The sequence below is a fragment of the Dendropsophus ebraccatus genome, chromosome 6 (genome assembly GCF_027789765.1).
Source record: "Dendropsophus ebraccatus isolate aDenEbr1 chromosome 6, aDenEbr1.pat, whole genome shotgun sequence".
Lineage (NCBI taxonomy): Eukaryota > Metazoa > Chordata > Amphibia > Anura > Hylidae > Dendropsophus > Dendropsophus ebraccatus.
Window position 1 is genome coordinate 43341810 of NC_091459.1, and position 26778 is coordinate 43368587.

General features: G+C 45.3%; 1 protein-coding gene across 1 annotated transcript; it reads left to right on the top strand.

The window, feature by feature from the left end:
* Window positions 1–3029: 3029 nt before the first annotated feature.
* Window positions 3030–25666, top strand: HDDC2 (HD domain containing 2). The gene is made up of 6 exons (XM_069973663.1): window positions 3030–3144; window positions 4071–4192; window positions 6639–6741; window positions 12242–12310; window positions 23302–23440; window positions 25527–25666. Exons 1-6 carry the CDS (start codon window positions 3082–3084, stop codon window positions 25622–25624), a joined length of 594 nt encoding a protein of 197 aa, XP_069829764.1. The 5' UTR covers window positions 3030–3081; the 3' UTR covers window positions 25625–25666.
* The last annotated feature ends 1112 nt before the right edge of the window (window positions 25667–26778 follow it).

Sequence of the window (26778 nt, forward strand, 5' to 3'; positions counted from 1 at the left end):
GAATGAACATTAGGCGTACCTTGCATCGGTAGGGTATCACACATCAGTATTTATGGTATATACGCTCACTCCACTGAGCACTACAGCAAAATGCTGTTCATTCCGGGTCTATCTCACTAATAAAACCAATTAAAACCATACTTTACATGTTTCCCCATAGGAAATAATGTTCATTCTATTTGTTCTTGCTTTTAAATATGTCCCCCTCGGGCATACCCTTCGTAATTGCCCCCCAAAATGTTTTAGCACTAGAGATGAGCGAACCTCGAGTCGATCCGAACCCGAACTTTCTGCATTTGAAGTTGGCTGCTGAAGTTGGATAAAGCCCTAAGGCTATGTGGAAATCATGAATATAGTCATTGGCTGTATCCATGTTTTCCAGACAACCTTAGAGCTTTATCCAAGTTCAGCAGCCCCAGCTAATCAAATACCGAACGTTCGGGTGGACTCAAACTCGAACCCGGTTCGCTCATCTCTAATTAGCACAGGAAAATTGTGCTATTTTTGAATTTCACTATGCATGTAAATTTTTCTCCAGTTTCACAGCACATTTTATGGAAAAATTGTGTCATAGCAAAGTACAATGTGTGTGCTAAAAAATTAGGGCTCATAAGATAAGATAGTCCCAGTGGCGTAGCCACCACGGTCACGGCGGTCGCCGCTGCGACCGGGCCCGCCGCGAAGGGGGGCCCGCGGGGCCCCCCCGATCAATCACTCTTGTGACCGCAAGCATTGTTTTGTTTGTGGTCACAAGAGTCCGGCTCCGTCTTCCCCCGGCTGCCGGGGGTGTCGCGTCTTATCCCCGGCAGCGCGCGCATCCCAGAGCTCCCTGCGCGCCTTGGGCCCTGACTTCCGGTTCCAGCGCCCAGGGAGCTCTGGGATGCGCGAGCTGCCGGGGATAAGACGCGACACCCCCGGCAGCAGCGGACAGACCAGGAGGAAAGAGGATCAACGTAGGAGCGCGTTGTCAGGTGAGTTAAGTTTTGTTATGTTTTGTTTGGGGGGGGGGGGGGGGAAGAGGGGGGCATCTATGAGGGTGGGGGGGGGAAGAGGGGGGCATCTATGAGGGTGGGGGGGAAAGAGGGGGGCATCTATGAGGGTGGGGGGGAAAGAGGGGGGCATCTATGAGGGTGGGGGGAAAGGGGACCATCTATGAGGGTGGGGGGGAAAGGGGACCATCTATGAGGGTGGGGGGGAAAGAGGGGGCATCTATGAGGGTGGGGGGGGAAGAGGGGGCCATCTATGAGGGTGGGGGGGGGGGAAGAGGGGGGCATCTATGAGGGTGGGGGGGAAAGAGGGGGGCATCTATGAGGGTGGGGGGGAAAGAGGGGGGCATCTATGAGGGTGGGGGGAAAGGGGACCATCTATGAGGGTGGGGGGGAAAGGGGACCATCTATGAGGGTGGGGGGGAAAGAGGGGGCATCTATGAGGGTGGGGGGGGGAAGAGGGGGCCATCTATGAGGGTGGGGGGGGGACCATCTATAAGGGAGGGGGGGAAAGGGGACCATCTATAAGGGAGGAGGGGGAAGGGGACCATCTATAAGGGAGGGGGGGAGGGGACCATCTATAAGGGAGGGGGGGGAGGGGACCATCTATAAGGGAGGGGGGGAGGGGACCATCTATAAGGGAGGGGGGGAGGGGACCATCTATAAGGGAGGGGACCATCTATAAGGGAGGGGACCATCTATAAGGGAGGGGGGGAGGGGACCATCTATAAGGGAGGGGGGGGAGGGGACCATCTATAAGGGAGGGGGGGAGGGGACCATCTATAAGGGAGGGTGGGGGGAGAGGGGGCCATCTATAAGGAGGGCAACATGGGGGGAGAGGAGCCATCTATTTGGGGGGGCAACATAGGGGGAGAGGGAATACACAGAGGGGGGCATATATTATTAGGGGGTCATAGAGTCAGGGCTACCCACTAAATGAGGGTGTAAAGGGGCCAATACAGATGTGCAGTGTGTATATAGATGAGGATGGTGACAGAGTGAGGAGACTAATGTGTCTGTCTGGCAGATTCTGTGGATTTGTGGCTCGGAGAAGTTCTCATAACGGCCCAGGACGGATGGAGAAGATGAAAAGGAAAGAACTCTGATCAGAAAAGACGTCTCCTGTGAGTCACCTGATATAACTGCAGTGTAATGTATATGGTGTATAGAGCCTGTGTAGAGCTGGGGCCACCTCTATATGACTGGATGAGGTGATTTAGTATTCTGGATTTGGTCAGTAACAATATGGTGGTGATGGTAGTGGTTGTGGTGTGGCGATAATGTTTCCTTCCTATATACTGGTATTACTGGTAATATTGGTCTCAGTATACAGGATTTGGTCGGTAACAGTATGGCGGTAATATGTACGGTGATAATACTTTCTCTTCCAATATGCTGGTGTTATTGGTAATATCTGTCTTGGTGTGTATGTGTGTGTATATATATATATATATATATATATATATATACACACACACACCAATAGCATCACTTGGTCGTGAAAGGAGGGGAGGGGGGGCAAGTTGGCCTCTCGCACCAGGGCCCAGGAGACATTAGCTACGCCCCTGGATAGTCCTATAACGTCCCACCATGGGGAAATTCAGTGTGTTGTCTGTAGGTGAAAGAAATGGAAGCGCTATGGCCACCGGGAGAAAAAACGAAAGCGCAAAGGCAAAAATTGTCTCGGTCCTTAATGGGTGAAAAAAAAACATGCAAAATATCAAACATACAAGTGAGAACCAGGGGTAATATTTGTGACCAATCACATCGCAGCTGCCATCTATACATGAGAAGCGCTCAGGACGGCTCTTTTCCCGTCTCCACACATCAGTGCCCGTCCCTGTTTCCTAACACCGGACACCCCCCGGTCACACGCCATCTCCCCACACCGGACACCCCCCGGTCACACGCCGTCTCCCCACACCGGACACCCCCCGGTCACACGCCATCTCCCCACACCGCACACCCCGGTCACACGTGAGGTGACCTGCCCGCTGTGTACGCCGGTTCCCCCTACCTCACAGCCGATTGGTTACACGCGCACATTAGGGGCGGGGCTAGTGGCGCGCCGCTTCCTGTGTGCAGTACTGCGGGCATGGCGGCCGCGGGTCCCGGGAAGAACCTGCTGCGCTTCATGAAGCTTGTGGGGCAGCTGAAGGTAAAACGGCGCCCAGCATAGAAGGGGCGCACGGGGGTGACTCTAATGTCGCATCCCACTGCACAGAATGCAGAGAGGGTGCAGCCTCCAGCACACAGCATGGTTCCCTGCTCTCAGTCACAGGATGTCCCTACACTCTGCATCACTGCTCTGTGGTGTATAATGCCCCTATACAGTCATGTGATCACATGGTGTCTGTACCTCAGTGGGGGCAGTAACTGACCACCATAATAGCAGGGTATGGGCAGCTAGGAGGTGCCCAGGGGGTGACACGGTTGGCTGCTGGCAGTGTGGGGTCGTGCACCTCTCTGCGCAGAAGAATGGACGTGTCCGCCACTTTTTGCTCCGTGTGAACGGAGTCTTAGTGTAAAATATTGAAGCTTATACATACTGCAGTATCTTCCTAGCTTCTCTGCGACATCAAAAGTTTTTTCTGAGAATCCTTAGGAGCATCACAGACCATATATTATGGTGGCACACATGGATGTAGGTACAAGGCCTAACATGCAGACTAGTGCTTGCAGTCCTGGTAATTCCAGACCTGAGTGGCCGCAACTCGTAGCTCTGCATGTACAAGCACCCTTAGGGTATGTTCACACTGAGTTCCGCGGCGGATCTCCTGCCGTGCTCAGTGTCCCGCTTTGAGTGAATGAGAGGGCGTGCACTCCTCCGCTGCCACCGCTCTCTGCTCAAAGAAGTGACACTGGGACTGTTTGACTGTGTGAACATTCCCTTAGGCCATGTTCCCTTATGCTGAAAAACACATTTGCTCCAGAAGAAAGGTACCCCAGTAGGTAATGTCCCTTGGTTGGTCCATCCCAGTAAAAGGTTGCTGGTATATGGGTTCGCACGTGATGTGAACGGATCCTGACTGATACCAATATTGTTAATTTGGATTTTAAATTTTTTTATTTTTGTTTTTGCAGAGGGTCCCAAGAACAGGGTGGGTATACCGCAAAGTGGAGAAGCCGGAGAGCGTGTCCGATCATATGTATAGGATGGCCGTTATGGCAATGTTAACAGAAGACAAGAAACTAAATAAGGATAGGTATGGTAATGTAATAGGTTTCACATAGGTTTTCCCGTTACTTTTAGCTGGGTTTAGGGACAGTTGTTTTGGCACACAACACTTTGGGGGAAATTTATCAAACTGGTGTAAAGTAGAATTGTCTTAGTTGCTCCTAGCAACCAATCAGATTCCTTTTTTCATTCCTTGGAAAATGAAAGGTGGAATCTGATTGGTTGTTAGGGGCAACTAAGACAATTATACTTTACACCAGTTTGATAAATCTCCCCCTCTGTGTCGAACTTTGCACCAAAAAAAAATTGCATTTAATTGGAAAAAAACAATTACCAGACACAATACAATTACATGGGGATTTTTGGAATCATTTTGGCACAAATAAGCACTTCGAAGCTGGAGGTTTACACTGCACTAAATAGGTGACAGCATGCTACACAAACAAACTTTGATAGACTTCATTTATCCCCCCTGGATGGACATCCATTACCATTGTATAAATAATACAGCTACAGTATATTGGCTGTTAAAACTTCCATTTATTTCTCAGTCCGACATGCATGGTTGGACGGAAAAAACAGGGTCACTTTTTTGTTTGGAGGAATCATTTGTTTTTCTTAGAGCTAAGTGGCATCACAGATATAAGGCAGCTGCTTATCCCTTGTTGTGTTAAGGCCCTATTTCACGGAACGATTATTGGCCGTTACATGTTGAAAGACAAGCGACTTATATAGCAGTGGTCTGCTGCCGTCGCTCCACAGAATAGGAGCGGCGACAGCAGACCACTGCTAAATCCTATGGGCTGACCGGACGATCAGCGATCACCTGGACAGCCCCCCCGCAGCTCCCCCGGAATCACCCGCTCGCTGCTGCCGCGTGCAATAGTTGCGGCAGCGAGCGGGGAACAAGGAGCAAACGAGTGCTAATAGCGCTTGTTTGCTCCTCACTGTCGGCCCGTGGTATAGGGCCTTTAGGGCTGTATTACATGGGCCCATGTGCAGTGTAAGCGAGCGCAGATCTGCTAGATTGGCGCTCGCTTATAGAGCCTATTACGCAGCTCGATAATCGTGCAGCACGGACTAAATATATATCTCTCAGAGGCTAGTGATTGGCTAAGTGGCCTTTTTAGAAGTGTCCGCATGAGCTGCACAGAGCAAGGAAAAGCCAGGAGGACACAGTGATAGCCTGGAGAGGTAAGTATAATCTTTATCATTTTCTATCACTTTCATGAGTTGTCGGCCGCACCATGGTGGACGATGAAACCTTCTGAAAAACAATGATCAGCCGATGATCGGCTCCTTATCATTATTACACAGGGTGGTATCTGCCCAAATTGGCCTGATTTGGCAGACAATCGCTCTTAAACTACCTTGTGTATACATTGCATATCAGTGGGGAGTCAGACACCAGGGGCCAAATTTTTACACAACTTTTATTTACAGGGTTTATCCTAGATTATCCGTTTATTCCCTTTTCTGCCAAAGGAAGTTTTACAAACCAGTTTATATGACAAAGAAGGTGAGGGACGGTCGATGGGAGAGTTTGAGGATGATATCAGCTAGGGCAATTATCAGCTGGACTGCTTGTTAACTGCCCTATGTAATAGACCACAGCTTTCAGTCAGCGAATAAGAAAGACTCCTTGGTTGACTGACCTTCAGGATTTATCTTTGCTGAAATATCTTCACTATCAATTACTGTCCCAACTAAATGGCTCTTTCAACAAGAGCAACATTTTAATAATTGATCGGGGGTTGTATTAAAAGGGTTATCCAGCGTTACAAAAACATGGCCACTTTTTCCCCTCTCTTGCCTCCAGATTGGGTGGGGTTTGGAACTCAGTTCCATTGAAGTAAATAGAGCTTAATTGCAAACCACACCTGAACTGGAGACGAGAGTGGGAAAAGTGGCCATGTTTTTGTAGGGCTGGATAACTCCTTTAAGCAGCCATGTGTCCATCTAATACAGCCCTAACCTTAGGATTTCCCTGATTTCAGGAGAAAAGGACTCTTCCTCTCCCTGTATGAATGCAAAACTATTGTGAACTGCAACACAGGTCAGTGGCAGAGAGTACACTGATCTTAGCTGTTTTCTCAAAATGTGGAGTCTGATTTATCTGAAACCACCACCTCCTACAGTCAGGAAGAAGCGCTGTTTGAGGTGAGGTGCTCACCTTTCCTCCTGAATGGTGCACCGCTTGCTGCATAGCTAATGAAGAGCACATCTATGGACATTGCTGTAGGAAAATTTCTAGGGAGTGATCCTCCTTATACAAAATGAATGGCTCATATCTAAAAAAAAAATAAATAAATACATAAATGAATACAAAATGCTGATAAGACTGTCACTAATATGTCTTACATATGTCATTGTGCGGAGAAAAATATTTTCTAGTTGGATGTTAGAAGTCTAGGTAGATGGCACACATTGGTTATTGATATATACAACATCATTCTAATTGCTGTCTTTCTTAGGTGTATAAAGCTTGCTCTTGTGCATGACATGGCTGAGTGCATTGTGGGTGACATAGCTCCTGCTGACAACGTCTCTAAGGAGGAAAAACACAGGCAAGAAAAGGTTAGTGTCTCTAGGGTTACCTAAAATATGGTTTGAATACAAATAAATGTATAGAGTAGATTTCTAGACAAGGCAGAGAATTTCTATACAGAGACCTGGCTTTGGGGGGAGTTACTGAGCATGTGTGTCCAACGTCAACCAGCTCAGTGGGAGAACGTACACATTGCTTTACACTATATGCACTAGATGGTGTCATACTATTTGTGATATTCGCCATTTCTAAAAGCGTCTTTATGTCTCCTTTGACGCCGGCTTATCCATGGAAAACAAAGGGGTCGTGAAAATACATCACACCTAACTCTTATCACCACCAACGTCATGTCTTTGGAGACTTGGGAGGGCCCACTACATTTAAACAAATTTTTGTTTGTAGTTTGATCATTGCTGCACTTACTCCAGAAGAACATCAATTAAATTCAAATGTTTTAACAATTAATTGCATGATAATCGACCCGAGTAAAAGGTCCTTTAAACTGAACCTGCAGCCCGATTTGATCTATAACAGAATCCGTTTGGTGCCACAAAACAGAGCCAAATGGTCCATTGAACAATAAATCCAGACAAATCCCAAGAGATCCGTCAGGTTCTCAGGTTTCCATTTATTCTGCAGGATATGAGTGGACAAAATTTAGGCTCCTTAACCTAGCTCCAGAAGAAAAAAATCTAAATTCTTGGCCACTAGGTGGCTTGCTTTCCAGCAATTTGCTGTTCACTGCCTGTTGTTAGTCTCAGTCTGTCTCTAGTAACAAAGAGAAAGACAGAAGTGGGGCAGGGCTTAGCTAGTGCCATATGCAAAATTGGTTGAGCCTGGGTTATGTACCTAAAATTTGTGAGCCATTCTGCCTCCTAAAGAGGATCCTTACTGTCCTTGAAAGCTGAATCAAGGCTGCTTTCACCTTTTACCACCCATATGTTCTATGCAGCTCTCCATTTTGTTCCTTCTGAGCACAGTTCTAAATGGAATCCCCACTCCCTATCTCACTAAAGCGTATCAGCAGCAGTTCACTGCTTGGAGTAAGTCCTTTACGCTGTAATGTTGGTGGCAGCAGAGAGGCCCATGTTGCCCCTTACTGCGACCAATCAAAATAAAATGGTGTATACATCATTCTAAAAAGTATACATTTATTCTAATGAAGTTAGATTACAAAGTAATATAGCTTTATGGTAGCAGTGTATTAAGAAAGAATGTTTGCTCTCTGGAGTTCCCCTTTAACAGTACTAATATCAACTAGTGACCACTCTGAAGGGTTAATCCACTGAAACCATGCAGTTAAAAAAAAAAAAAAGTTTTTGTTTTTTTTAATACCGCCAGTATTGAAGTATAGTGACAGATTTTTTGCTTTTTATTGCATCTGCACCTGACATATTTTTCTGTTCTGATAAGCAGATGCTTTACAATGTGGGAAGAGTGATTGTCAGGGACGAGGTGCAGAACATTGCCTCCTTATATAAAACTCTGTCTCTTTGGTGCTGCATGATACTTTTGTTAAAGAGAAACTATCATCAAGTTAGACAAATCTAACGTGCTGATAGCTCTCTAGTGGGCACAGGGCGATGATGATGAAGGTATGTCTCCTACCTTTATCCTCAGTGCTGTGCCCGGTAAGCTGTTTGGAGCACTGGGGGCTTAGCTACTGCCCCTCTGAGCACCGATCCGGTCGTCCACCCCATCAGAGGGGGATCGTTGGGGGGGCGTAGCCCCGCCCCGGGTTGGGGATTCTCCCCCCCCCCCCCCCCTCCCAATTGGTGCTTGCAGGGCCGGCCTTAAGGTAGATGGCGCCCTGTGCAAAACTTTTTTCCCGGCGACCCCCCCCCCCTCAAGGTAAATTAAAGCTCCTACAGCCTCCCAATCCTCCAGATCACATCCAACACCCATTACCTGACCCCCCCAGCCATGCACACAACTACTACTCACCCAGCTATACACACAAATACTGCCCCCACCAGCCATATATACAACTACTACTACCCCCTCCAGCCATTCACACAACTACTACCTTCCACAGCCATACACACAACTACTACCTTCCCCAGCCATACACACAACTACTACCTTCCCCAGCCATACACACAACTACTACCTGCCCCAGCCATACACACAACTGCTACCTTCCCCTTCAGCCATACACACAACTACTACTTCCCTCTCTAGCCATACATACAACTACTACCTCCACCAGCCATGTAGTACTTGTGTGTATGGCTGGAGGGGGAAGTAGTATCCAGTACACACACATGCACACCTACACATTGAATATACATTATATAACAGAACACACTAAAAGCACATTATATAACAGCTCACCCCCCCCCCATACACATTATATAGTTCACACATATTTAAACACACATTATGCATATATAAACCTCCAGTACACACACATGCACACCTACACATTAACTATACATTATATAACAGTATACACACCATGTAAATTCTATATACATATACTTGCACTTACATACATCTAGCTGGCAGCTGGTTGTGGATAACGCAGCAGCTAATGACTGGGCCCCTTCCTCGACCAAGCGATCCTATTGAAGGGGATATATATATATATAGACCAGTATTACCAATAATACCAGTATACAAGGGGGAAATATTACCGCCACACCACAACCATCACCACCACCACTGACCAAATCCAGTAAACTAAATCCAATAAAACACAGTACCAGATAACAAGCAACAAATAACACCGCCACATACTAACACCACTGCTGCTACTGAATAAAATCCACTGTACAGGGATCACTATCACCTCATCCAGTCATACAGAGATAGAGTCCGCCTTACACAGGTTCTATACTCCATATACATTACAGTGCAGTTATATCAAGTGGCTCACAGGGGACGACATCTATGATTAGAGTTGTTCCCTTTTCATTTTCTTCTTCTGTCCTGGGCCATTATGAGAACTTCTTCGAGCCACGCATCCACAGAATCTGCCAAACAAACATATTAGACTCCTCAATCCGGCACCATCCTCATCTCTATACTAACTGCACATCTGTATTGGCCCCTTTACACCCCTTATTTAGTGAGTAGGCTAACATGTCCCCCCATGTTGTCCCCTCTGCCCCTCTTACAAATGCCCTCCCCCCCCCTTCCCCGTTGTGTCCCCCTTATAAATGGCCCCATGTTATCCATTCCCTTATAAATGGCCCCCTTATGTTGTCCCCCTTTATAGATTGCCCCCTTATGTTGTTCCCCCCTAATAGATTGCCCCCCTTATGTAGTCTGTCCACTTATAGATTGCCCCCTTATGTTGTCTCCCCCTTATAGGTTGCCCCCTTATGTTGTCCCCCCCTTATAAATACTCTCCTTATGTTGCCCCCCCCCCCCCTTATAGATTGCCCCCTTATGTTGTCTGTCCCCTTATAGATTTGCCCCCTTATGTTGTCTGTCCCCTTATAGATTGCCCCCTTATGTTGTCTGCCCCCCCTTCTGTTGTCTGCCCCCCCTTATGTTGTCTGCCCCCCCTTATGTTGTCTGCCCCCCCTTATGTTGTCTGCCCCCCCTTATGTTGTCTGCCCCCCCTTATGTTGTCTGCCCCCCCCTTATGTTGTCTGCCCCCCCTTATGTTGTCTGCCCCCCCTTATGTTGTCTGCCCCCCCTTATGTTGTCTGCCCCCCCCTTATGTTGTCTGCCCCCCCCTTATGTTGTCTGCCCCCCCCTTATGTTGTCTGCCCCCCCTTATGTTGTCTGCCCCCCCTTATGTTGTCTGCCCCCCCTTATGTTGTCTGCCCCCCCTTATGTTGTCTGCCCCCCCTTATGTTGTCTGCCCCCCCTTATGTTGTCTGCCCCCCCTTATGTTGTCTGCCCCCCCTTATGTTGTCTGCCCCCCCTTATGTTGTCTGCCCCCCCTTATGTTGTCTGCCCCCCCTTATGTTGTCTGCCCCCCCTTATGTTGTCTGCCCCCCCTTATGTTGTCTGCCCCCCCTTATGTTGTCTGCCCCCCCTTATGTTGTCTGCCCCCCCTTATGTTGTCTGCCCCCCCTTATGTTGTCTGCCCCCCCTTATGTTGTCTGCCCCCCCTTATGTTGTCTGCCCCCCCTTATGTTGTCTGCCCCCCCTTATGTTGTCTGCCTCCCCTTATGTTGTCTGCCCCCCCTTATGTTGTCTGCCCCCTTATGCTGTCTGCCCCCCCCCCCCCCCCCCCATGTTGTCTGCAGATTGAGAAAAAACAAACACATAACTCACCTAACACCTCGCTCCCCCGCCACGGCTCTCGTCTTCTGCAGTGTCGCCCCCGGCCGATGCGCGCTCTCTGGGCACGTGTCCGGCACCGCATGCATCAGTGACCTCAGTGCGCCGGGGCTGGTACTTCCTCCATGTGCCGGAGTTACAAGGCCGCCGGCTGACGCTGAGGTCACTGATGCGTGCTCTGCTGGGGAATCCCCAGGGAGCATGCATCAGCCGTAGGCATACTGTCCTATCAATCTTGTGACCACAAGCAGCGGTCACAAGATTGATAGGACAATAAGCAGCACCTATGGGGAGAGGAGGCAGGGGGGAGCCCGGGAGGAACAGCCACAGGAGGAGGGTGCCGGGCGGCCAGCTAGGGGAGCGCTCTGCCTGTACAGGTCGCACAGACCAAAGGCCGGCCCTGGGTGCTTGGAGGGGAGGTAACCACAGCCCCAGTGCTCCCAACAGCTTACTGGGCACAACTAACAGCACAGGATTGGTGCTGAGGATTAAGGTAACAGACATACATTCATCCTAAGCAGGATGAAGGTATGTCTGTTAGATGAATCTAACCTGTTGATAGTTCCCCTTTAAAGCGGAACTCCAGCAAGCTCATAAAAACAATAAAATGTACAAAAAGCATATAGGGCCCACCTATCAACCCTCCACCTATTGTTTGACACCTTTTTTACTTGTCTACACTGCTTTTAAACACAGATTCAGACTTTTATAAATGATCCCTGTTGTACAGAATGGCATTCGGCCAGGAAACAACATCTCCCAGCATGCATTGGATCTCAGAGCCAACCGCCGGGTATCCGCCCCTGTCTTGTATTGTTTGTCCTCCACTGGCTTGATCATCTTCTGCTTTGCACAGTAGACACAGTGGGGGAGATTTATTAAACATGGTGTAAAATGAAACTGGCCCAGTTGCCCCTAGCAACCAATCAGATTCCACCTTTCATTCCTCACAGACTCTTTGGAAAATGTAAGGTGGCATTTGATTGGTTGCTAGGGGCAACTGAGCAAGTTTTACTTTACACCATGTTTGATAAATCCCCCCAGTGTCTATCTACCCTGTTTCTCCAAAAATAAGCTCTACTCTGAAAATAAGCCCTAGCTCAGAAACTCGGGACCTCAGGGTTTCCCTATGGTAGAAATATTAGTGGGCTGCTTGTGCCAGTAGCGGGTTACTAGTTTACCTTGATTGATGCAATCCTAAAACTCACAGTGGAACGATAGACTATATATGATTTAATCCCTTGATAGTTGTAATTGTTCATTAAGCAATTTATTTTTGTCTTCCTTTAGGATGCTATGAACTATTTATCAAATCTGTTACCAGATGATATGAAGAAGGAGGTGTATGAACTGTGGGAAGTAGGTGTGAAAAGGTCCCTTTTTTCTGTCTGCACACTTTGTTCTAAATTTTCAACTGATGTAATGTAATTTGTGAGCAATGACAGGGTGTAAAACCGCTACATAACTAACAGCTCAGATAAATACTCATTAACACACTTACAGTACAGTGCTCCCTCAACTTACAATGGCCTCTAGTTATGGGAAGGTCCTTCCTGAACCATTGTAACTTGAGACCAGACTCAACATACATTGTTACAGACAGTCCGGATCTGCGGCACATGTGGATAGGTAGATGATGGACCAATAAAACCCCCAGTATTAGTGAAGTGCATGCGCTGATTGGCTGTCAGGTAGCGCCTCCCTACAGTACAGTGTGATACTACATGTCCTGTGCTGCTCTTTACCTCCCTCTTTGCTCCTTTGGGCACCAGGTGAGGGCGGCTTCATTTTATTTTTCTTGGACCCTCTCGAAACTGTACAGGACCGAAGACACTTCTGTCTTCTGCACAAAGTAATTTACAGCTTCTAGTAGCTCTTTCTGACTTGTATGTAAGGACTTGCTTTATCTATATGAGTTATCGGCTTATTTTTCTTTAAATCACTATTTTTTCTCATTTTGGGATGATATTATGGGGGCTTCAGAACCAATTACCAGTTTTCCATAATTACTGTCTTAACATACAATGGTCCTCTCAAACAAATTACAGTGCTGCCTTGGATTACGAGCATAATTCGTTCTGGGACTGTGCTTGTAATCCAAATCCACTCTTAAACCAAAACAGATTTTCCCATAAGAAATCATTGAAATGCAGACCATTGGTTCCACACCCCAAAAAATGTTGTGTTTTTTTTAAATTCTGAACAACATGTAAAACAAATGAAACAAACATTCAGAAACAGCTGAATATTTCATATTATAAGCTACTGTATGGTAAAAGCAATCAGCATGTGGAGTACAATGTATAGCAAGTGGATAAACCTTAAAAAACAGCATCAGTTTGTCAGAGGTCTGTGTGGTCATATTACAGCAATGGGGAAGGGGTGTGTTCAGCATGAACCAATCAGGAATTGAGAATCAATGAGCTGTGCAGCCGGATAATGAAAAACCTTTCTATACAGCAGTGCGAATGGCTGAGTGTAAGTGCAGGCACGTTATAGCAGCAGTTTGTATAGCTGAGTGTGAGTTCAGGCACATTATAGCAGCAGTGTGTATAGCTGAGTGTGAGTGCAGGCACATTATAGCAGGAATGGAGAGGATGGGAAACACAAGGACTGACAGAAACTGCAGGAAGCACGATTCTACTATCGATTTTCGGGGCATATTTTCGGTTCGATACCAGGATTTCCTGGTATCCTGATACTTTATGATAAGCCGCGCAGATTATAATAAAGTACACAGCAGGAGACATGGCGGGCAGTGAGCTGAGTGCCTGTCATGTCCTCTGCGTATCCCCCCTGGTGTCTCCTCCTCAGCCCTCCGGCCCTCCCTCCCTCTCTCCGCTACAGCGGCGCTAGCTACAAATAGCTGGCACACAGCAATCGCATGTGCCGGCTGTGTAACTGTATAAATGCCGCTTTCACACTGACAGCGGCATTACCCCCCTCCTAACCTGCTCCCTATGCAGCAGGGGTCGGCTACTGTGTGTAGCAGACCCCCGCTACTAATTACTGCGGCCGGCAGTCATTTGACCTTTTAGTGCAAAGGTCAGAGCAGGGTCGGCGGCTGCAGAGGGAGAGTGGTGGGCGCTTTCTGAAGAGGGGACCGGGCGAAAAGGCTGGAGATGGGGGAGGCAGGAGGAGATGCGGCCACTACATCTGGCTGCAGAGGACTGTGAGGTAAGTGGGGGTGGGGGGCAGGCCTCTCCCGGGACAGACATCAGCAATGTAGGGGGTGAAGAGGGGGTCGGCCTGACTCTCACTGGGAAGGGGGGCTGCAGCCTGTAGAATACCCTGCTGCCCAAATCCAAGTCACCCTGCTGAGTCAGTGGTCACCATGCCCTGACAGCAGGAATAGTGCAAATACAGCCCCCATCATCCCCATGCTAGCTGATGTGTGTGTTACATGATTACAGCCCCATCCTCCCCCTGCTAGCTAGTGTGTGTGTTACATGACTACAGCCCCATCCTCCCCTGCTAGCTAGTGTGTGTGTGTTACAAGACTACAGCCCCCATCCTCCCCCTGCTAGCTAGTGTGTGTGTGTGTGTGTGTGTTACATGACTACAGCCCCCATCCTCCCCCTGCTAGCTAGTGTGTGTTACATGACTACAGCCCCCATCCTCCCCCTGCTAGCTAGTGTGTGTGTGTTACATGACTACAGCCCCAATTCTCCCCCTGCTAGCTAGTGTGTGTTACATGACTACAGCCCCCATCATCCCCCTGCTAGCTAGTGTGTGTGTGTGTTACATAACTACAGCCCCCATCCTCCCCCTGCTAGCTAGTGTGTGTGTGTTACATGACTACAGTCCCCATCATCCCCCTGCTAGCTGGTGTGTGTGTGTTACATAACTACAGCCCCCATCCGCCCCCTGCTAGCTGGTGTGTGTGTGTGTGTTACATGACTACAGCCCCCATCCTTCCCCTGATAGCTGAAGTGTTCCATGACTACAATCCCCATCAACCCCCTGATAGCTGGTGTGTATTCCATGACTACAACCATCATCATCCCCCTGATAACTGAAGTGTGTGTTACGTGACTACAACCCCCATCATCCCTGACAGCTGAAGTATTATTGTCCACACTACCTGTCACCTTCCTGATCACGCACGGTAAACAGAAAAAAACCCAGAAACCACCAAATTCAGTAACACACAAAAACAGGGTACTAAATAAAACTACAGATAATGGCGCAAAAATGCCCCTCACCCCCCAGCCAGACAGGCTGAGAGATAAAAAAAAAAAAAAAAAAAAAAAAAAAAGTGGTAGGAGTGAGAGAAGGGCAATTTATTCAAGCACATTTATTTTAAATAATGGAAGCTTTATTTTTAACGTAATAAAATGAAAGGAACATAAATTGGTTAATACTGACCTGACAGTCAGGTGGGGGGGGGGGCATTTCTATTCTTGTGTGTTTTTTTTTCTTTAATTAAGTATCGAATTGGTATCAAACATAAAAAAAAATGGTGGTATTGGTATCGAACTCAAAATTCTGGTATCGTGACATCACTAGAAGGAGCAGGGCATATGTGGTTACAGTATATCAGCACTCTCTGTCCAGGGGTTACAGCTATACGATTAAGCTATGAGCCAAGAGATAACCTCCACAGTCCTGTCCCCTGATGAAAGCCCCAGCCTCAAGTGGATCTTGGGTTGAGGTAGTCACAGCAGGGGCGGTCCTGGTCTCTTTCCTCTTCGCTGTCGTCCACAGCAGTGAATGAAAAAGAAAAAGGCTGCTGATGCACATGCGCACCAGCAATCTTTTCATTGGCTGGAGCGCATCACATGGCTTCCAGCTTGCTCAGCCCTGATTGGCATGCGCACCAGCAGCCTTTTCTCTACCATTCACTGCACCCGGACACGGAAGTGAGGACGATGGTGGGGACGCGGCCGGCGGGAAATTTGAACGGCGATGGTCACCGGAGGGATGGTAAGTATATATTCTGTTTGTGTCTGTGTTTTTTGTTTGCTTTTTCTAAATGACCAAGCCATTTTTTGGTTTTGCCTTTCAGTTTTTTCCTCTTTGTGTTTTAAAGGCAATACTGCTTTAATTTTTTCACCTACAGACCCACGTGAGGTTTTGTTTTTTGCAACACCAATTGTACTTTGTAATGACACTCTTAATTTTTCCATATGCATATCCAAATATGCAGCAAAATTGAAAAACAAACTATTTTTTAAAATTGGGGTGGGGTGGGGTTGTCTTTACACCATGTGATAAAACCGACGTTATCTCTATTCCTCAGGCCAGGTCATGATTACAACTTATATAACTTTTATTTTATTTTACTACATTAAAAAAAAAATTATAATTGTGCTTTAAATTGATCTATTCTGATCCTCATAATCTTATTTTTTGGTGTATGGGGTTATTTGAGGTGTAATTTATTTTGTACTATTTTCATTCATATTTATTAAAAAAAAAATTTAAATGTGGATGATGTTACCAAAAATCAGCAATTTTGTGTTTTAGCAGGTTTTTGCACTTATACTTACTGCATTTATCCATTATATCATTGATTACTTCAGTCTGCTGCAGAAAGGCTCGAGCCAAAGCAATCTCAGTAACTGAGCATGCATTGTTGAGCTTCAGTGTCTCCAGGCATGCACTGTAAGTGAGAGTGTTGCACTTGTGCCCGTGGCCATCTAAAGACTGGGAAGAGGTGTTGGAACCCAGAGCATTTCGGGGCCCTGACCTTGCCTCTTTAACTCTTTAAACAGGTCAGTCCTGTATATAGAGGCCGATACAGCTGCTGTTTTTGATCCACTAAATGTGCCCTTACAAACCATATGGTGTATATTCTGACTAAAAGCATAAACTGTCCCAGTGCATGGGGTGAGATAGAAAACAGCATAAACAAGCAAGGATTTTAATATTTATCTTTTAGACCTTACATTTTTTTTTTTTTTACTTCCAACTGGTCTCTAGAATGTATAAAGTGCCATTTGACATAAGGAATCATGACCCAATTCTCTGCACCAGATAACATGAATATAAAGTAAGGGGTAACTCACACACCACCAGAGAGCGCTGAACGTCTCCACAGGTCTCAGAATTGCCCCAAAGTAATTCCTCTTATGGAAGGATTGTTCAGTCTGTATGGCACTCATATATGATATTCTAATAATCTAGAGGCCACCATCTCCCCCGGCATTGTGGTGTACGAGGACAGAGTTGCAACCTGCAGCAGGTGAGTATGAATTTATTTTTTCCCTCTTCTGTTCTTACAGCCAGAAAACACTAATGATTTCCTGAAGCCTCCTGAAAAGCTTCCTCATCAGTGTTTCCATACTGTAAAATTGGTAAAAAGCTCCAGATAGGGACCAAGAATTTCCAAATGCAATCGTTCTGCTATTTATGGTTAGGCTGCGCAGAAGTGCAGACAGTAAAGCATTTCTGCAAGACCTGCCTCTCACACACATCCATATAGGATGGCCTGCCTCCAGCCAGTGTGTACAGCATTGGTGTTCACAGTGACTCTTGTGTCTGCTTAGTAAAGCAGGCTTCTCCTCAGTAGCTTTGCTATTTCTCTTTATCAGCCAACAGTTAATAGATTTTTCTGTTTGTTTGTTTTCGACATAATCTGTACTTTTGGTATTGTGCGTCCGATGCGACTTTTGTTCACTTTTTATTCAAATGTTTGTGGATGTGATGTGACCGAAAATCCTTCTTACCCCATTGAGCCTGAACACGACACCCTGAGCCTAAAGGCCCTATTCAACGGGCCGACTGACAGGAGCAAACGAGCGCTATTAGCGCTTGTTTGCTCCTCGTTCCCCGCTCGCTGCTGCCGCTATTCCACACAGCAGCAACAAGCGGGTGACTCTGGGGGGGAGTGACGGCAGCAGGTCATTGCTGTATCAGTCTTTGTCTTTCAACATGTTTGAAAGACAAACATTGCAACGATCAGCTGACATGAACGATGTCGGCTGATCGTTGCTGTCAATTCCATGGAACAATTATCGGCCGGATACGACCGATAATCGTTCTGTGGAATAGGGCCTTAAGAGAAAGTTTACGTGGCAGATAATGATGTACAGTTTCTTAGCATACATCACTGCCTACATAGCAAGGCCACTTCTATTTTTATGCTCTTTGCTCCACTCTGTTAGCATTTCGTTCACTGGCATTTTAAGTGTTCCGTGTATACACACTTCTCCAGCTTGATGAGTTAGCTACCTGTGACTGTCAGCAGCTTTGTCAAGAGAACAAAGATGTTCCCATTCCACTGTGCAGCATAATCTGCTTTTTATTCTGGAGAACATGTCATGGTTTCCAAGGTGACTCACTCTTCTTTTATGCCCGGATTCATAAAACTGTTCTTGCCTGCTGAGAAGACTAATCCTGGATTTCCATTTTTTTCAAGAAAAACGCCTTAAAGTGATACTGTCCCCTGACTCCATGTGTGGTTCTCTTGCACTGTCCACAAGCTTAGATTCTGCACATTGGATATATACAGTAATACCTCGGTTCCTGAACACCTCAGAGTTCGAACAATTCGAGATTCGAACTAAATTTCCCCCTGATGTTTTGCTCTGTACTCAAACATTGCTCGGTATCCGAACAAAATCAGGGGGATAACTGTCAGCTGAACTGATGTTCAGCTGCCAGAGGTGTTCGGAAACAGTGAGAGGCAGGAGCAGGCGGCTATTTAAACTTGCCGTCTTGCTCCTGCTCCTCTCAGCTGTGGGGGACACCCTGTAAAGAAGTGGGGATTCCCCTCATTTATGATGGGATTCCCCACTTCTTTACAGGGTGTCCCCCGCAGCTGAGAGGAGCAGGAGCACGGCGGCAAGTTAAAATAGCCGCCCGCTCCTGCCTCTCACTGCTGGGCGCCCTGTAAAGAAGTCAGTCGGCGGCCGCACTGCTCCCTGCACTGACCTGTCTCTCCACATCCCCCCCCCCCCTGGCCCGGAGCACTTTCTATACGCTTACCCAGCCTGTCCACTTCTATAACCTGTGGCGCGCCCATGCTGTTGTGCCCACGGCCCCGCTCACCAGCTTCTTAGCTTCTTGCTCCTGCTGCTCCCCGCCACCTCTGCAGACTCTCCTTCACACTGCAGAGGCTGTTTTGAGCAGCAGAAGCAAAAGGCTAAGAAGCTGGTGAGTGGGGCTACGGGCGCGCCGCAGGCTATAGAAGTGTATAGGAAGTGCTTCGGGCCGGCGGGGGGGGAGGGAATGTGGGGAGGAAGGTCAGTGCAGGGAGCAGTGCGGCTGCTCCCCGGCTTCTTTACAGGGCGTCCCAGCAGTGAGAGGCAGGAGCAGGCGGCTATTTAAACTTGCTGCCGTGCTCCTGCTCCTCTCAGCTGTGGGGGACACCCTGTAAAGATGTGGGGATTCCCCTCATTATGATGGGATTCCCCACTTCTTTACAGGGTGTCCCCCGCAGCTGAGAGGAGCAGGAGCACGGCGGCAAGTTTAAATAGCCGCCCGCTCCTGCCATTCGCTGTTGCGGGGAAAGTGGAGCGTTTTTAGGCTATGTGGGCCGGGTGCTCTGCACCTGACTCATGGAGTGTAAAAACCAATTAATCAGACTTGCATTGCTCCCTATGGGGATTTACAGCTCGGTTCTCGAGCTGCTTGGTTCTGGAACAGCCTTCTAGAACCGATTATGTTTGAGAACCGAGGTACCACTGTATCTGTCTTTTTTCTGCTGTAAAATCACTTCATTTAAATCTCCCGATAGAGAGATGGTCTAACTACCATGAAGATAAAAAGAAGCGATTTTAGAACAGAAAGAAGACACAGACAAGTTTTATGAATGTGGATGGTGCGGAGAACCACACATAGAGTAAGGGGGGGGGGGGGGTGGCAATATCACTTTAACTGTTAGAGAGTGTGTGTATACTATATATAATCAATAAAATGGGCTGTAGCCCACACATTCGTAAATTACCTGTTTCCTCAATGCACTGAAAATAAAGTGTTTGTACTGGATAACTCCTTCACCCGTGCTGTGGTCTGGCAACCATCTTCTGCTTTAAAAAGTAGCATTTGCCTTGGGCAATACTGGTGGTCAGGGAGACTAAAATTAAAGGGGTTGTCCGGTTAGGTAAAATACATTTTAAATCAACCCTCATGTTGGCCTAGCCTGTGAGATCTAAGGTGGTTACTCAAGGTTTGTTCAGCTGCAATCTTTTAGTCTCTGTACTGCAACTATTGGCATTTAGTCTCCGCTGCACATGCAAACAAGGGGAAATAAACTATAGATATATATATATTATTTATATATATATATATTATTTATTTTTATATATATATATATATATATATATATATTATTTATATATATAAAATAAAGCTTTCTAGACTGAAACATTACTGTGTTTCTTTGAAAATAAGACTTAGCTTCATTTTGCAGGCTTTTTGGAGTCTTGAAATATAAGCCCTAGTTAGTCATCTGACCACATCTCTGACACTGGGTGCTGAGCATCAGGCAGTCGGTGCCAGACTTGTTATGCTCCACCCCCACCTGCTCAACACAAGCTGCAGGGGAGGCAGTAAGAAGGTGCACAGTAGGGGGACGTTCAGTATGTGTGTGGGGTGGGGGTGCACAGGGTATGTGGTCCAACTACAGAGGTGGGAATTAATCGGTTCTGTCTTGCTGGGGCAGTATGGGGCAACAAATACTGGGGGGGGGGGGGGAGCTAGGTATGCAGGAGCATTATTGCTACTGCAGAAGGAGGATGTATACAGTATGGGGCAACAAATACTTAGGGGGATGGGAGCTAGGTATACAGGAGTGTTATTGCTACTGTAGAGGGGGGGATGTATACAGTATGGGGCAAAAAATACTGAGGGGGGGAGCTAGGTATACAGGAGCAGTACAGTATACATTAGAAGTATATGTATACAGTATGGGGGAAGAACTACAGAGGGGAGGGAGGTATACAGTATGGGGGACCTTACAGTATAGAAGCCTAACAACAGTGGGACATACAGTATGGCAGTTAGGGTAGGTTTACAGTGTAGGGGCATGCCATGCGTCTCCAATAAGATAAGTAAATAAATAAGATCTACATCGAAAATAAGCTCTAGCCCATTTTTTTTTCAAAGACCATATAAGACCCTATTTTATTTTCAGAGAAACACTGTATAGGAAAATAAATTTGCGGTACTAAATAAGTAGATCCTTGGCATGTAAGAACAGAATTAGTAAAAAAAATAGGCCATTATGTTCCATCCTTGAAGCTATATAGCCCAGATAAGCTGCCGCTGATACAGTGGTCCGTGTGGTCCTGATGACGAATAGCTGAGGTTTGTGACTAAGATTCTTTCCTTGATGTTACCAGCATGACAGGAGAAAGCCGGACTAAGTAATAGTGAAAAATTACATATAATTAGGTGGAAAAGGATTAATGCTGCCTAACCTTTGTAGTTTTTCTGTGTGAAATATTTTATGGTCAAGCAGCACTTAGGTTAGCTGAATTTCCATTGAAATAACTAGTCCATGTGATGTCTGACATCTGGATAATTTTCCCTTATACAGATAATCAAATTCACACTCCTTGTGTTCAAAGGGCCAAGACAGCAGTGTACCCCAAAGCTAGGAAGTGGTGTAAAAGCTCATGAGTGGGTTGTTCACTAGAATTGGGTATTTGTACTGTGGTGTATTGTAGGAGAGAGCTAAAAAAGACCAAAAATGAAGTAATAGGATAAAGTCATAGGGGAATATGATGCTAGCATCTAACTGTATGTGGTAGTGTTCATTGGTGTCTCTTGTGAGTATTAAAGGGGTTGGTCACTTTTAGAGTTGGCCTTAAACAAAATAATGTTGATGAATATGTTGCACACAGTGTTTCTAGGTCGTGGGGCCGTGACTTTACAGGCCCATCCAGCTAATCAGCTAATGAGACGGGACAGCGCTCCAGCTGCTGATTGGCTGAAAGTCACAGCCCCACGACTCCAAAGCGGATGAACGGCGAGACGGAGCACAAGGAAAGCAGCTGTGCTGGAGCCAGAGAGATAAGTGTTCTAAATCAACCCATCCTCGGGTATTTGTTAAAAAATGTCTCTTGCCCAGAGTATCCCTTTAAATAACAAAGCCCCACCACATTAGATAAATGGGGCCCATCCAAGGCTGCCAGGTAACCAGCCATGCCATCCCATCACAAAGCTGTAATTTCTTTATATAGCATATTATTCAGCCTGCTTTCAAAAGCGTTAAATAATAATGAAAACAAAAAACTAACTACCCAATTAAATGTGGGTGGAGTGCAAAGTAGGCAATGGCTCCAACAACTTGAAATAGAACAAGAATCTGAAAGGAATTACTGACGTAGCAGCAAGCATACAAGTGCCTGTCCCATCTTTGTAATTGCATTGAAAATTATGACAATAATAATTTACTCAGTAAAGTTGTAAGTGATGTAGGTCTGCTCCACATATGGTAAATCAGCTTGGTAAAGAAACCCATAAAGTTAAGGATAACCTATACTGTTCAGGAGCAGCACCAGGACCCAGTGGGCCGCTTCGGGACTGGTGATCCACTAAGGTCTAGGATAGAGTTGGACACTGTGGCATAAGGGACTCAAGATGTTTCATCTATAGGTATTATGGCGTTTTTCAGAATGCGCATCCTTTCCACTAAAAAGCTAATGGGGTGATGACAGCTTATGACGTAAACAGCAAAAGGAAACCCCTAATGGTAATGGATAGCAGCTCTCTAAAAGTCCGGCGGTGATCCTTGCAATGGATCAGGGTGGACAGAGCAACAGTACCATACCCCGAACCCCTGGAAGATGTGAGTTTCAAACTGCTGCCAGGATCCAGTCTCTGAACTCTTGATTGGGTCAGCCTGAGAAGAATTGTCCAGAACATCCACAATTTATTCATTTTTTTCCCTCTCAATTCCGCAACATATCAAAAGTTATGTTTGAGTGGAATACCCCTTTAACACTTTGTTACAATAAGAGATTAATTGTTTCATATCAATATAATCTGCAAAGAAACCAGGTAATTTCATCAACAAATAAGAATATGGTGCACCTGCTTACTTCCATCAGTGTTTGTCTGTTCTGAAGTGTTTCAGTCAGTGTTTAATTCTCTCCTGATATCTTCTATTCTTTAGCAAACAATCTGATGATGAAGCGTCACTAAAGAGTGTCTTAGATAAGCATTTTGCATCAGTCGTGCAGGATGTAATTTTATTGTATTGAAGTGGAATTAAAAACTTGCGCTCCATGCAGAAATGCAAGTTACAAAAAAAAAAAGTGTTGAATTTTGTAAAATGATTTAATTGGGGATTGTTTTAAGAAAACATTGTATTTGTATTATGTTGTTTATGCCACAATTTGTGTGTAAGATTTATATTTTAGTGTTGTGTAGACTATAACCATTTGTGCTTTGCACAGGAGTATGAGCATCAGTCCAGTCCTGAAGCAAAGTTTGTTAAAGAACTAGACCAGTGTGAAATGATCCTTCAGGCTCTTGAGTATGAAGAACTTGAAAAGAGACCAGGACAACTTCAGGAATTCTATGATTCGACTGCAGGTATGGATTATATAGCCAGTGGATTCAGCTTTTGTGGAATATATATTGCAGCTTGATTTTATTTTTACCCATAACTGTGCAGCAAAAGTGTCACTTTCGTTATAATGTTCAAAATCTAAATCAACAGTAATAGCAAGTTAGCAACATACAATCATTATTTTTGTTGTTGTTATCATACTGTAAAACAAAGCTGAACCAGAAATCCAGGTCCATTCTCCTGAAGGCAGATTTTCTGACTTGTTCTGGTTGAAAAAAACAGACTAAACACAGGAATTCTGGCCAGTACAGAGAGTCACGGCTCAATGTGTCCATCAATCACATGACTGTCTTCTCTCTGTAGGAGCTCAGATGGCCTGGGAAACACAGGACTCCCTGTTTTCTGAGAAAAAAACAGGAAGTGCTGTGTTTTCCATGATAACTAAAGAAAATAATGTAAATGGCAAACTTGCTATATATCACATCTACTGTTGATTTAGATTTTGAAATTTATAAGTAAAGTGACAGTTTAAAAACTACAATATATCCAACTGCATCAAATACAGTGGTACCTTGGTTTAAGAGTAACGTAGATTAAGAGCGTTTTGCAAAAAGAGTTCACAGTTTTTAAGAATTGTAACTTGGTTTAAGAGCATTGCTTTGGTTTAGGAGCTCCCTGTATTGGCTGGGAGGGGAAGCAGGGGAAGGGCATGGTCTGCACAGGGTAGTCTATAGCACTGTACTCTGACCCAGGAAGTCTCCCTCACCTTCCAAATCATAGCAGATCTTCTTCAGGCTGGGGCTTGTATCAGGGGACAGGACTGGAGGTAATCTCTTCATAGCTGTAACCCCTCTCTCCCCGGACAGGGAGTGCTGCATGTATGTGCCCCCATCTGTGAATATGCTGCATTGCTTAATCAGCTTTGCATCCCTTTCATTCTTATGGTACTTTTAGATTTAGATAATTTGCCCAATCGCATGATTATTTCGAAGTTACAATTTTTTTTTTAGACTGAACGATATATCGTACGGAAAAATCGTTTTGCGACCGCTTAAAGTGACACTGTCACCCCCTTTTTGCATTTTGACTGCTCTCCAGAGGTGTAAAGGGTAAATGTTACAGCTTTCATTGCTTATTTTATATTATACCTCATGGTGCTTGTTCTGGTAAAAAGTCGTTTTTATCACCTGTGGATTGGTATATGTGGGTGGGGCCTCGCGGCCTTTGTGCCACATCGCTCCACCTAGCGCCACTTAACCCCACCCCCATCCGTGCCATCCCATCACTGCATAGGCCCCGCCCCCTCAGAAGCCATTGGAAGGGCCAGCCTAAAGCGGCGATGACGTCACAGATGGGGCAGGGCTAAGTGGCGCTAGGGGCGGAGCGATGTGGCACAAAGGCTGCAAGGCCCCGCCCACATATACCAATCCACAGGTGATAAAAACAACTTACCAGAACAAGCACTATGAGGTGTGATATAAAATAAGTAATGAAAGCTGTAACATTTACCCTTTACACCTGTGGAGAGCAGTCAAAATGCAAAAAGGGGGTGACAGTGTCGCTTTAAGCCTTTCTCGCACATAGGTTAAATTGGTGAAAGACTGTTTACACGGAACGATCTACTCATTTTTTGCGAACGACCAACGTAGATTTGAGAACATGTTGAAAGATCAAAATGAACGATTTCTCGCTCGTCGTTTGATCGCTCGCTGCGTTTACACGTACGATTATCGTTTGAAATCGATCGTTATCTTGCAAATTCGAACAATAATCGTTCTGTGTAAAAGGACCATTAGAATCAGAGTGGGTCCTAGCTTTTTAACTGTTGTAATGCGATGGCATATCCTAGCAATGTGTCATCTCCTTGAGTTGGGAATACCCTAATTGTTATCTTTTTACCTTTAGGGTCCGTTCACACCTACAGGATCTGCAGCAGATTTGATGCTGTGTTCAGTTATTTAAATGAAATCTGCTCAGAAAATCAGCTGCAGATCCTGTAGGTGTGAACCCACCATTAATATACATTAAAACATGTATGTTATAAAATGTATTTAATTGCTCAGACGTAAGCATTGAAATTGATCAAAATGGTTATCTTTTTTGTTTTAGGAAAATTTAAACATCCGGAAATTGTTCAGTTGGTTTCAGCAATTTACGAAGAAAGAGACTGCAACATAGCGTCACAAGGAAGTAGCTCTCAGCTTTAATATATTTTATTTCAAGGCAAAAATAAACTATTTATCGTTTTATACCACAGAGTCTGTTTTTTATTTTAATTTTTTTATTTTGTTTGTTTTTGGGAACTTTTAGTTTTGGCTAGGTTAACACCATGTAAGAATGATGGCCGTCTTTCTTAACTGTTGTCATTGTTCAATTAATGTTCATTATCTAAAAAATTATGGACCTTACTTGCGCAATGGCGGCCCTGGTTATGAAAGATGGCATTCTTATATAATGTGAACCTAGCAATAAAGGGGTACTCCAGCGAAAACATTTTTCTTTCAAATTGACTGGTGTCAGAAAGTGCCAGATATTTGTAATTTACTTCTAATAAAAAAATCTTCAGTCTACCAGAACTTATCAGCTGCTGTATGTCCTGCAGGAAGTGGTGTATTCTTTCCAGACTGACACAGTGCTCTCTGCTACCACCTCTTTCTATGTCTGGATCTGTCCAGAACAGTAGCAAATCCCCATAGAAAACCTCTCCTGTTTTTTCCAGACTGGAATGTATACACCACTTCCTGCAGGACATACAGCAGTTGATAAGTACTGGAAGACTGGAGATTTTTTAATATAGTTTAATAACAAATCTCTTGCACCAGTTAATTTGAAAGTTGTTTTTTTTTGCTGGAGTACCCCTTTAAGTGTAAAGAGCTGGTGTTGTATGTGATGGCTGTATCAACTGATAAGTGTTATCTACACAGCAGGGAAAAGGTGTTTTTACTGCCAAATACAATATGAAGCGTTATCTAATAATTTGTAACCTTTCCACTAAAGCAAGGTTATCACAGAATCAAAAGTTATTTCTCATTCATTGGATAGCACCACTGTAGACGCATACATACTTATCTGTGCACATTAATGCATTAGAACTTTAAATCTAACCCAATCTTATTGGGCATTGGTTATAATGCTGGAGAAGAAAGTTGCTTTCATTCACTGAAAGAAAAAGCAATGAATGGCTTAAGGCCAATATATGAATTAAACAAAATATTGCTTAGTGATAGCACTCAAGGGTCGTAGAGTTATTACACTAATCCTCTTTGTACAAAACCATTCAAATCCTTTCTTTTTTTTTTAATCCCTAGAGGAAGAATATTTGAATTATGACAGCAAAATGCATCTATCAGAAACATTGTTT